The sequence below is a fragment of the Chlorocebus sabaeus genome, chromosome 6 (genome assembly GCF_047675955.1).
Source record: "Chlorocebus sabaeus isolate Y175 chromosome 6, mChlSab1.0.hap1, whole genome shotgun sequence".
NCBI classification, from domain to species: domain Eukaryota; kingdom Metazoa; phylum Chordata; class Mammalia; order Primates; family Cercopithecidae; genus Chlorocebus; species Chlorocebus sabaeus.
This window is the reverse complement of record NC_132909.1, coordinates 56,577,828-56,590,767: the sequence shown is the minus strand read 5'-3', so window position 1 is coordinate 56,590,767 and position 12,940 is coordinate 56,577,828. Positions and strand designations below refer to the sequence as shown.

Here is a 12,940-nt window from a genome sequence, read left to right as displayed (position 1 = left end):
TGGATAGCATCTTTGCCTAGGGAAAGGGCCCAGATACCGCCTCTTCAAAGAGTAAGGAAGACGAAAGGAGGAGGGCGGTTTTCAACAGCCCACACGTGAGAGTTAAACAGCAGGCCTCCTGGTAGCACATCTACAAGCAGCCTCCAGGGACCAGGACTCAAAGGTTGTATCTGTATTATTTTCTGCCAAGAGACTGACTGGTGGCAAAACCTTGATGACAAAATGAATTCTGTGTCTACTTCAGAGGCAGCGAGGAGGGGAGAGGGAGCTGTAGAGCCCCTTGGGACAGGGTGGGTGGCGGGGGCTTCCCAGATTTAAGGAAAGGGGTGAGGTCTCTGCAGCCTACTACCAGCAAGGAAAGCAGAAAGCAAGGAGCTGGCTTGGACCCCAGCGGTGGCCCAGGGTAGAAAAGTGAGTTTCCCAACCCTCCAGGTGAACAAGGGTTGTAGAATCCTGTTCTACCTCTTAGACTTCTCCTAGCTTCTGCCATGTGACACACAGCAAAGGCATCCACAAAGGGAGTCTCCCAGACGCGGGATGGTTTCATGTACGTGGCCAGCGTTCTTCGAGCAATTTTTTATGTGTTAGGTTTTATTTGCATCATGTCACCAAATCTTCACAACCACCTTAGGAGATGGTTTACACCAACATCCTTTCACAGGAAAGGAAACGGATAATCAGGTTAAGTGACCTGTCCGAGGGTGCCCGGGTCTTCTGGCCAGGTGGGCCGACTCTGAAGCCCGGGCCCACACTCCTAAGCGCCACACTCCGCTCCGCTGCTGGCCAAGTACTACATGTGCAAAATGGAAGTCACCTGGAACTCCAGTTTGCTTCCTCTCACCTTTTCTGCGCAGGCAGGCCTCAGAGCTACGACACATACACTCTTTCCTTTTGAGAAACGACAGCAGGAATAAAGTAGCTATTCTGGATAAGCACCTATGGAGGAGCACGAACCAAACTAGCGGGCTAGTTATGAGTTCCGGGGTCAGTGCAAGGTTTCCCGCAGGTCAGGTGACCACCTGCCTTGGCCAACACAGTGTGTGATTACCCCATGGCTGATCCCCGACAAGACTGAAATCCTTTAAGGTTGTCGAGACAATATCAAAGACACATTCCAAGGCACACACTCAATGGCGACACAAGCTGCATTCTGTCTTTGTCTGTCAAATGTTCCACCCTGGAATGCTTTGCGTAATGTATTCAGAATCTAAGCTGACAACACGCACACCCTCGCCTCCGCCTCTCTCCTCTTCCATATAAACTTTCTTTCCTCACTGCTACAGAGAATAATTTACAAAGAAGCAAGGGCAGCCCTGCCTTGCAGTAAGCTTTGCCTCCCCACCGGCCCATGGCTGCCTCCAGCCTGTCGTGGAGGATCTCCCGCTAAAACTAAATAGAAGAAACTACATAGGCCTGGGAAAACACATATAGGAGAGAATCTGGAATATCTTTGCTTTTTCTGTTTATTCCCCTCCTGACTGATGACTCCAACACCTGCCAAGAAACTGCCCTCATCTAGAAAGCGACTTAGAACTCCTGACCAAACTGTCAGCAAGGTACTTGTATAAAATTAGCTTTAATCCTGGGCTGATATGTCTTAATCTTCTTACCTGTGGAAAAAATATGGAAAGCATCTCGCCAACACAAATAACAGTCTATTAAAATGTGGCAGTTCCTGTAATCTGGTGACACGATCACAACCCTTCAAGTCATTTATATTTTTCAGAAATTATTATAAACAGTTCTGTGCCACAGCACAAAGGTAAATCTGTCACTGACATGTCAGCTCTGTCCTCCGACTAATGCTCTGGTGAGGAATGGAACTGATCTCAAACATGCAGTTGCTAGGTGATGCCTCTATGGATCTCTGTGCATAGCATGCTCAGGGTTCTCCAGCCCAGCCAGTGGAAGGTGGTGGGACCCTGGATGACTCAATTCTTTCCTCAATACTCCAATATATTTCTATAACTTTCAACTGGTCTCATGGAGATTATGGGGACACACTTTTTGGAGCTGATGATATCTTACCTTTTATGTACTTCTTTTTGGAATGCTCATCTTCTTGGCATTACCTTCAACTACCAAACTCCAAGCCAATCTCCACCACTCTAATCTCACCACCAGATACTTACACTTCCAACAAGCATTGCAGGGGCAACAGGCATTTGTTAAAAGGCCTTTACTGGACTCCAGGTAGGTACTTTACATATCTAGTCTCATTTATCAAAGCCACATCCCCATGACATCCTCCTCATATCCCACTCCACCCCATGAGGGCCAAGCCACATTCTGCCTTCTTTATTTCTACCTTTATCAGCCCTGCAGCCAAACCCTTCTAAGCTTCCACTCCTGCCCCACCCAGACCGTAAGCCCCTGGGGGCAGAACTTGTACTTCTGAACAGAAACTCCATAAAGTTATACAAAGTCAGCAACTCTGCCTACAACTGCATGGATGGCTGGGCACAGTGGCTCATGCCGGTAATCCCAGCATGTTAGAAGGCTGAGGCATGTGGATCACTTGAGGAAACAGTTTGAGACCAGTCTGGGAAACATGGTGAAATCCTGTCTCTATCAATTTACAAAAATTAGCTGGGCCTGGTGGGATATGTAATCCCAGCTACTCGGGAGGCTGAGACCCAAGCATCACTTGAACCCGGGAGGTGGAGGTTGCAGTGAGCCGAGACAGCACCACGGCCCTCCAGCCTGGGTGACAGAGTGAGACTCTGTCTCCAAAAAAAAAAAAAGAAAAAAAAAGAAAAAAAAAGAAAAGAAAAGAAAGAAAAAAGAAAAAACTGTATGGAGAGATGGAGGATCCAGCTTTGACGGCACTTTTCTGTTCTGCCACTCCGCCACTAGGTGGTGTGACACCAACACAGCTGAGGCAACGCAAGTGGCTGAAGACTCAGGGAAAGTTCCAGTAGAGACAACAGAAATCCCCTCTCTACACAGAAGCTTACCAGAAGCAAAGCCAAGAACTACAGAATTCATGCTGAGGCAGCAGAGCAAAACTGATGATACTGGAGAGCGCGGGCTCTGGTCTTTGTGTGCGTTCAAACCTGCCCTGGACCCTTGTGGTTGGGATCCCAGACCAGACAATGTATCTCGGGCACAATGTCTTCATTTGCATATAAGGGCTGTTATTTCACCCCAGGCAGCTTCGGCAAGGATGAAATGAAACGATGCACACGCCGTGTTTGGGGAAGTGGCTGGCACACAGGATGATTCCCCACTGGCACTGGCAGCATTATTATGCTTAGAAGATTGCAAACACATCGATGCCACCTTAAAGCACGGGCCTTGGATTCAAGGACAGCTGCCAGCGCCCGGCAATGACAAATGCGTCAGAGTCTGACCCCTTTTAAGGGGTGGAATGGTTGGATCCAAGAGCTGCCTGGTCACCTGAGACACTCAAGGCAAACGCTCAGGTGCTCAGTATGCCTGAGCCCTTCTAAGGTCACAGGAAATGGACGGGATCTGAAGGCAGGCTGAGCCGAGCGGCCAAGCCTTGCTCTCACCAGCAGGATCTACCAAGCGCAGACTTGTGCTAAGTGCCGAGCTTGGCACTGGAAACAGGAAAGAAATGGCAGACAAGGCCGCAGCTCTCTACTGGGAAAGAGAAAACAAACAAGTACCTGCTGTGTGCAGAGATAACTGGGTAATTCTGGAGCTGGGTGCCACACAGAAAATGCCGCAGGAGGGTAGAAGAGAGTGAGTGAATGGGGAAGGCCTTGCTGAAGCTCACACATGAAGGGTGAGCAGGTATGAGCCAGGTGAAGGCAAGGGATCCCAGGCAGAGCGGACCCCAAGTCAAAGGTTCTAAGGAAAGGAAGAGCCTGGAGGTCCATGTTTGGAGGGGAGGAGGGCGGGAAGGGCAGCCTTGCTGGCCATGCTGAGGAATCTGGATTTATCCAGTGTAAAGGCTGGGACCCAGGCCCTGAACTCTCAGGACCCAGTGGCCATCACCATGAATGCTGCAAAACATCCTCTGTCCTCTAAGCAGAGGGTAACCGCCTGTTTTCTCACCCTCTCCCCCAGAGAAAGGCAAGTTCTCAAGGACCGTTTTCCACTCACGCTCTGCTCTCACAGATGCAACGCGGGAATTAATTCTGGGTAAACAAGTTCCCAAAATTCTCTGTGGCAAACCTGGGGGAGTTTAATTTAGCAAAGGCATTTTAAACTTACTGCAAAAGGCAAGGCCTGCCTTCTAAACATGTGTATGGAGTAACTACTACTGTCTCTAGAATTTCCTCCCTTTCTTTGAACACCATAAACAGCGACAGTGAAATGCAGTGCCCTACGCCGCTCAGTTTTCAGGGGGGAACGAGTGCCCATTACCTCGAGTTTACTGACTCACCAGGAAGGACAAGCATGAATTCCTAGACTCCACGGCTGGTGACAGGCGCCCTGGCCCCAGCCAGCCCTACCTGCTTCCATGTTCTCGGGCTTCAGCCCCTGTGAAATGGTGCAGCCAGGACTCAGGGCATCCCTGAAGGTTCTTTCCAGCCCTGACATTCTGTCAGGTCCTCACCCTGGACCAGAGGCAGTGTTAAAGGTCAAGGAAAAGACTGTCCTTCCTCAAGAGGGATATGATGTCCACTGAGGCCTACTTAGCCGCCAAAAGGCCAGAATGGAAAAAGAAGGTTGGGGGGAGGGGCCTTAAACTCTAGCTGGCAATTAATTTATTCCTGGGTAGGTTCCCTTGATCCTGTGGACCAGTGGTTCTTACCCAGGAATAACTTCATCTCCCTGGGGACACTGGTCAAAGTCTGGAGACATTGTAGTTGTCATGTTTGTGGGGGTGGGGAGGAAACTGTTACAGATATCTAGTGGATGGAGACCAAAGATGCTGACCAACATCCTAGGAGGCTCAGAACAGTGCCCTGCGACCAAATGACCCAAGCCCAAATGTCAACTGAGCTGAGGGTAAGACACCTTGCATTAATCTTGGGCAAAAAAATTGAGCTGTATCTCTAACTCACATTATACACCAAAATAAATCCCCAATAGATTAGATGGCACAAACCAGGGTGACCCCTCACCCTGGCTTCTGGGATTCATCTCCTTTCTCCCTCCCCACTCAGACTGTGGCTTTCAATGTGTACAGGCTCCTAGGACCTCAGTAGGTGAGATAACTATGGAGCACAAAGTCTCTTGGGTGTCAGTGAAATCCCATAACCCAGTGTTCTCAAGTGGGGGCAATTCTGCCACTAAGGGGACACTGGACCAGTGTCTGGAGACCTTTTATCTTCTCATGACTGGGAGCGGATGGGTGGGATGATTGGGTGCTATCGCATCACATGAGTAGAGACTAGAGGGGCTGCCCAACATCCTCCAATGCACAAGATGGCCACCACCAGCCCCAATGTAAAGAATACTGAGGTGGAGAAACCCTGGTATAACTCACAGGGTGCTTTCTCTCTACGCAGGCATCCAATTAGGAGAATCACTGCTGGCAGTAACTGACATGTACCTCCACATTCCAGCAGGTCAATTACCAGAAGTACATTCTCTCTCATACCACAATCCTCAGACTTGCGTATCATCGTTCCCATTTTACAGATGCAGGAGCTAAGGTCAGACAACTTGCCCATGGTTCTGGGGCAGAAGGCAAGACACAAACCAACGACAGCCAATCCAGGTGCTTCCAACCATGCCACAAGTTGCCAACAGGAACCTGCTGGTCAGCCCCGGGTTAGAATTCTCCCGATGTTGGCGAGGCGGCGGAGAAACCCGTACTGTGCACTGTGGCTCTGCTAGCACATGGCAGTGGTTCTGAAATTTCCTGGTCTTGGGACCCCTTTCCACGCTTGTCAATGACCGAACATCCCCAAGAGCTTTTGGAAATGTGGGATGTAACTACTATTGATGCCATATTAGAAATCAAACCTAAGATAATTTCAAAATATTTAAGATTACAATAAACTCCAGAGAGGTTTAGCTAAACAACACATTTTTATGAAAAATAAGTATTTTTAAAAAATCAGTGAGAAAAGTGGCATTATTTTACATTTTGACAAATCTCTTTAACGTCTGGCTTAATAGAAGATAGCTGAATTCTCTCTCTCTCTCTTTTTTATTAAAGAAGGGGACCTTGCTATGTTGCCCAGGCTGGCTTTGAACTCCTGGGCTCAAGAGATCCTCCCGCCTCAGCCTTCCGAGTAGCTGGGACGGCAGGTGTGTGCCGCTGTGCCTAGCCTGAATTCTCTTATCTGCTTCTGCAGTTCATCTGTTGCCATATCACACACCCAATAACCTCTGGAAAAAACTCCACTGTCCATTTTCAAGTGAATGAGAGTGGAAAAAAAGGACAGATAACGTCTTTGTGTCGTTATGAAATAGTTTTGAACTTGCAGTCCCCTTGAAAAGATCTTGGGGGCTGCAGGGCGCCGGACCATCTCTGAGAACCACTGCCATGTGCTCTCCGAGTTCTAGCAATCCAAGGACACTAAATCCTGAATTAATTACAGACCATGAGGTGCTTTATGCTAAGGTTCTAGCTAACGAGCACTCTAAGTGAAGAGGATGCAGAGTCTAGGAGTCTGTATAACAGGGTTGAAACCCAAATACCAACCAAGGTCACAGGCACAGGAATAGAAGGAAGTGGGCCAGGCCCCAAGCAACATGGCGGGGACCACAGTATCCAATCTAATCTATCCACAGGCGCAGTTGTGCCTTAGCGCTGACAAATCACTGCTGTGTAAGAATGCAGGCCAAGGGTGGTTGCTGTTTTCTGAGAAATCAGAAATACGATTTTTTCCCCCTCTGAAATCTCAGAATTTTAAGTGTTGGCTCCTAATTACAAACAAAAACCTAAATGGGCCAAACGAAATATGTCTGCTTGCCCTTCAAGCAAGTTTGCAACTTCTGCCTGTGGTTTTCAACTCTGGCTTCACATTGTTAAACATCTGTGGAGCTCTTTAAAACCACAGACACCCTAGAACTACTGGAACTATCTCCAATGGTGCAGCCCAGGCAGCAGTTTTGATTTTCCCTGACAACCTCCTTAAACAAGCGTGAGGCCCATCCGGGGCTGAGATCCATAGCTAGTGCTGTGTGGCAGCTCTATGTGCCAAGACTACCAAGGAGGAAGCAAACTGTGGACATGTGGAAGGTGGTGGTGAGGAGCTTTACCCGGAAGTCCCAGGCCACGTTATTCTCTACTGCGTAGGGGAGAGTCAAAGAGAACACCACTCCACCAGACCCATTAAAACAGAAAACACCACCGCTAGACCCTGAATAGATAATGATGCAAGCCCAGCTGCCTCACGATTGCTTCATAGTACCATGGAGAGCTACCAAATGCCCAGCCAAGCCAATACCAGCCATCTCTGCAGTTCTGTGGTTCTCTGTTAAGTTTTCACAAATGGCACTCTCTTCTCAAGAGTCCCCAAATGCATCTCAACTTTCCTCAAATGGCCCTCATCTCCCACTACACTCAGGCCTATTCACTGTCTGAACTCACTTAGGAGGTCAGAATTCAACCCCCCTTCTCCAACCCAAACTCCTCCAAATGCCACTCGAAGCTCACCCCATTCCTGTTGCCTCTGCTCACTCCAACCACCTCAGAGGAGGAGCACACACCAGACCCAGGTTGACTCTAACACCTAATGAATGCACGAGGGTGCCGGGAAAATCCCATTTTCTGGTAAATGGAAAGGCAGCCTGAAGACTTGTTTGAAACGTTTTGCAGAAGTCCAGTGAGGGCTTTTCTGTCTACACGCGGGACCCTGGGCAAAATGGAAAGTCTCTTCAAAGTGTGTAAAAGTTCTGCAGCGTGGACACCCCTCAGGTACCATCAGGCCCCTTCTGCTACAGACACAGGAGGCACAGTGGAGGTGAAAACACACATTCTGCTCTCAGCCCAAATCCCAGAATTCGTTTTTTATCACAGATTCATGAGAAATTTTCCAAAAGTTGTTTAGGACAGGTTCCACCTATTTCAGTTTTAGCTGACCAATAAAAATTCAGTTGCATCTCATCCTCTCAGGGGCTAAGTTTTAAGTCAACAAGGTGCAAACTGAGAGAAGCCAAACCATCCTCAAAAATCTCTCAACTCTATACCTGGTCAGGCTTTTAAATCAGTGGTTCTCAACTGAAAGCAATTCTGCCCCCCCCCCCCCCCCCCCGGGGACACTGGTGATGTCTGGAGACACTTCCGTTGTCATGACTGGTAGGGGTGAGGAGGGGGACATGCCATTAGCATTTGGTGGGGTAGAGGCCAGGTATCCTGATTAAGATCCTACAGTGCACAGGGCAGTCACCCACAACAGAGAAATGCCTGGCCCCAGATGTCTGTAGTGCTGAGGCTGGGATCCCTGGGACCACTAAGTGACAGGCAGGACAGAACTTAGGAGGACCCAGAGCCCAGGCCCTGCTGGTCTCCTGCCAGGGGCTCAGTCCAGGGCCAACTCTGAGTGGGGCAGGTTCGCCCACACAATGGAGACTTTGTTGAGCCCTTAAGCTAAATGTGTCTAGAGCAGAGTGCACTGTAGTAAAAACAGCAACCTGAGTGTTTATTACCATGAGCAGAGATTGGTGCTAAATACTGGATTTGCATTAATTCCTTCAGTGCTCACAGCAACCACAAGGAGGGTATGGTTATCATTATTCCCATTTTATTGGTGTGGAAACGGGGGTTCAAAGAGGTTAAGAAATTTGCCCCAAATGACTCAGAGTGGACAGTAGAGTTAAAACACAAACCCAGTTCTCTATAAGGACCGAAGCCTGTGTCCCCACCATCAATACCAGTAAGTCTCTCATCTGGGGGCGATTCTGCAACCTCCCCACCCCCACTCCCCAGGGATGTCAGGAGACGTTTTCTGTTGTCATGATGACCCCGGGAGTGAGGGGAGGTGTGCGCTACTGGCATCTAGTGAGTAGGTTCAAGGATGCTACTGTGCTGCTAAACCTACAATGCACAGGACAGCCCCACTCCCGCCAACAGAGAACGATCAAAATGTCAGCTGCACCACACAAAGGTGAGAGCCCTGCTTCACACTGTCTCCCAGGTTTCCACCACACATAGTCCACAGGCCAACAGGGCCTTTCATGTCAGGATCTAGAATCCAAGATTCCCTGGAGTTCAAACGTGCTTTGCTCATCTTCTTCCCAGTCTTCTTTACCTTTGCCAGGGACAAAACTCTGCTTTCAAATCCTGATGCTGCCTACAATGCAGAATAACCCCAGAGACAGGATAAGTAATGAGTCTGGAAGGTATCAGTGGGGAAATGCCAAGCAGGGGAGACTTACCCCTGGATGCAAGGGTGACACACGCACACACTCTGAGAGGAAAAGCACCCAGGCGGACTTTAAAAGTCACAAACCACAGGAAGGGCTGTGAGAGTTTGGTCACCATCCATGAGGCGATTACCACGGTGACGAGATCCAACAAGATGCTTTACACAACAGAAAACATTTCCTCATGTACAAGCAGAGGACATCTACCCTCTACTACTCAAACCACAGGGCCTCAACCCTGGCTACGCATGAGAATTACCTGTGCTGCCACCTACACAGAGGCCCAGGGCCCATCTAACACCACAGAGAATCGGAATCTACAGGGCGTGGGGACTGAGCATCTGTGGCTTCAGGAAAGCTCCCCAGGTGATACTAATGCACAGCCGTGTGGACAGCCGCTGCTTAGCCTGACACAGAGGTGGGACTGGCCCAGAGATAAAAGACGGCAAATGGATGGAGGAGGGACTTGGTGTGAGGGTGGAGCAACTTAAGATCTCAGTCTGGAAAGACAGAAGCCAAGAGGGCATTTGACTAGAGCTTAAACAGCAAGAGCAAACACATGACCATGGGGCAGTCCCTAAAACTTCAAAAGGCGCAGGCAAGGAGGCCCCACTTTACACAGTGAATACGAAATTAAACATCCTGGCAGGCTGTACAAGCCAAAACCAGAAATGGAGTGTTCAAGAAACACCATGACTGATTAAAGGACTGCAGGGATATGTGAGGCACAAAGTCCAACAAGGTTTGATTTCCTCAGGACGGCGATCCTTGAACCAGTGTCAGGGATAACGTGCTAGGTGAGTGTGGCATTTACTAGGGGAAAAAAGTGAAGTTCAAAACATTCCATTTCTCTCTTCGGCCCTTACCAGTTCAACTATGCCATTTACAACCAACAGCTCACGTGTACCGCATATGCTAGAAAGAGTATCCCCTGGAAAAGGGCAATCCATAATTTCCCCTTTGTGCTCAAATGTATTCCTCACAACAGGGTTCTCACTGGTGAATTCATTCATTCATTCATTCATTCATTCCTTCAACCAATATTTCTTGTATACCTACTCTGTGCCAGGCACCGTTCTAGATGCAAGGGGATAATCAGTGATCATGACATAAAAATCCCTGACCTCATGGAGCTTACACGAGGCAAACATGCAAGTAACATCTAGCATGGTGGATTGTAAGAGCTGTACAGGAAAATCAAGCTAGGTGAACGGAATAGAGAACGTGGATATAATTTGAAATAGGTGGCCAGAGAAGCTCTCATTAATAAAGTAACATATGAGTAAAAACCAGAAGAAGTGAGCCACAGGGGTATCTGGGGGAAAACTGTTTCAGTTAGAGGAATAAGTAAGAGAAAAGGCTAAAAGTGGGGAGTGTATGGAACATTCAAGGAAAACTGAAAAAGCTAGAGTAGTTAGCACAGAGCAAGTCAGCGGAGAGTGGCGAGAGAGAAGGACAGGGAGGTATTGGGGCCCACTATGGGTTGAGAAGTTTTCAGATGGGTAAGGGTGGAGGGAACAGGGGCCCAAGCATTGACAGTCTTGGTGGGGAGAAGTGGTGGTCCCCCTTTGGAAATAATTTTAAGGTAGAAATGACAGAATTTGCTGTGGAGTATGAGAAAGAGGGAAACCAGGGATGACTTCAAGGTTTGGGGCCTGAGGAATTCAAAGAATAAACCTGCCTAACTACAATGGGTGAAAGACCATGGGATGGGTGGGTGTGGTGGAGATAAGGATTTTTGTTTTGGAAATGCTCCAGACTTGCCTATGACACATCCAAAAGGAGATGTCCAAATGTGATGCTGGACATGAGTCCTGAGTTCAAGAAACTATATGGGCTCAGGATGTAAAAACATAAAATATGTCATATTGATTCCCACTTACCCATTCCCTCCGTAACTAGATCTCATGAGTTGGAACGCTGCAACCCTCCACGGGCTCCTTTATCTTAAAAAAAAGAGATGTAGCAGCTGGGCGCAGTGGCTCACGCCTGTAATTCCAGCACTTTGGGAGGCTGAGGCGGGTGGATCACGAGGTCAGGAGATCAAGACCATCCTGGCCAACATGGTGAAATCCCATCTCTACTAAAAATACAAAAATTAGCTGGATGTGGTAGCGCACGCCTGTAATCCCAGATACTCGGGAGGCTGAGGCAGGAGAATCGCTTGAACCCGGGAGGCGGAGATTGCAGTGAGCCGAGATCACACCACTGCACAGCCTGGCAACAGAGCGAGACTCCGTCTCAAAAAATAAAATAGAATAAAATGGCCAAGAATCAGGGAGCCCACCTGTGCTGCTTCCTGTACAGATGCCCAGCGCCCGCCCAACACCACACAGAATCAGAATCTTTAAAAGTCCGAGACCCCGTGGTCTGGCATCTGAAGCCAGGCCACCTTGGTTCACATCCCTGCTCCTTCCCAGCTGTGTGACATGCCTTGGATAAGCGAGGTAACCAGGCTGACTTGGTTTCCTCATCAAGTGAATGGGGCTAACAGTATCTATACCTCCTCCCAGGGAAAACACTATGTCAAGACTTTGCACCTTAACTGGTACTACCCTAAATGCTCCACAAGACCGAGCACTTCCTATCATCATTCATTCATTAGTGCAATTCGGTATGGAAAACTCTCCAGCCACAGGGAGCACCGGATGAGGGAATTAGGGCCAGACAGGTAGAGAGATTGCCTGCATTTGTGCAACTAGAAAAGGGGGGAGCTAAAAATAGGCCTCAGAAGTCCTGAAGCTACAGCCATGGCAACACGACTGTGGATGGAAGCAGACATCAGCCTTACGGTGCCTTCTCGGGGGATCTGGAAGTGTAACCTTGTCAAAAACACTCAGGTGGGCTGTCAGCGCTCCACAGAGGAGGGATTCGCACGGTCTCTGCCTGGAAGCGCAGCAAAAAGGACCAAAAAGCAGCCAGGGCTTTCGGCGGCCCAGCTCCTGCGGCGGGGCCTAAATGAGGGGGAGACGAGGCGCCCCGAAGGATCCGGGGGGAACTGGCGGGAAGTGGGGGCCGAAGTTCGGGGCGGGGACGGGGTGAAAACGGCCTGGGCTTCCTCCGGCCGCGGTGTGCGGCTGGTCCGCGGAGGACGAGGGCCTCATGGGCTCAGGAGATAGGCAGCCAGGCCGGGGAAGGGGAGATGCCGGGTGGCGGAGGACGAGGGGGCGGGGAGGGAGCGTGGCGCGCTCCGGGCCACGACCAGGCCCCAAGGTCTATTTACATCTGTGGCCGAAGCACTGGGGCCGCTCCTCCCGCCCCCTTCAGCCCCGAGCTTGGCTGCGACGCAGAGGGCCCTTAGGGCTGCGATCTCGACGGCCTCCTGGCTCCTCTAGCCAGACGGCTGCAGGGGCCGGGGCTGCCGGGAGTGATGGGCCGGGCCGGTGAGCCCGACCTGAGGGGAGGCAATGGGGGGCGGCTGCAGGGCCCGCCAGGGTGCTAGCCTGAAGCGGACGAAACCCTTGCACTCTGCGGTGTTCCCCCCACACGCTTGTGGCCTCTGGTCCTCCCGCTGCCCGTTCCCCGGCCGCCAGCCGGTCCCCGACGGCGCCTCCCCTACCTTCGTTCGCCAGGTCCGCCATTTTACTTCCTTAAGCCCTCCCACAAGGCCCCGCGCCGGCCCAGGCTCGCCTGCTTTCTGCCAGAAACTCCCGCGCGTGCGCACTTAACAAGCCTACTCCCTGTGAGGCGGCCAGCTCGCGCC

At 50.1% G+C, this 12,940-nt stretch overlaps 1 protein-coding gene across 6 annotated transcripts in view; it reads right to left on the bottom strand.

The window, feature by feature from the left end:
• Positions 1–12,919, bottom strand: part of RANBP3 (RAN binding protein 3) — a 62,567-nt gene extending 49,648 nt beyond the window's left edge. For 2 of the 6 annotated variants that reach the window (XM_007994946.3, XM_007994947.3), the window contains exon 1: positions 12,797–12,919. In XM_007994946.3, coding sequence (XP_007993137.1) covers positions 12,797–12,818 — 22 coding nt within the window. In that variant the 5' untranslated portion in view covers positions 12,819–12,919. Of the gene's footprint in view, positions 1–11,120; positions 11,141–12,796 lie in introns of those variants that run through there. The other 4 variants (XM_007994951.3, XM_007994952.3, XM_007994953.3 and 1 more) reach the window with 3 other exon arrangements.
• Positions 12,920–12,940: the final 21 nt, after the last annotated feature.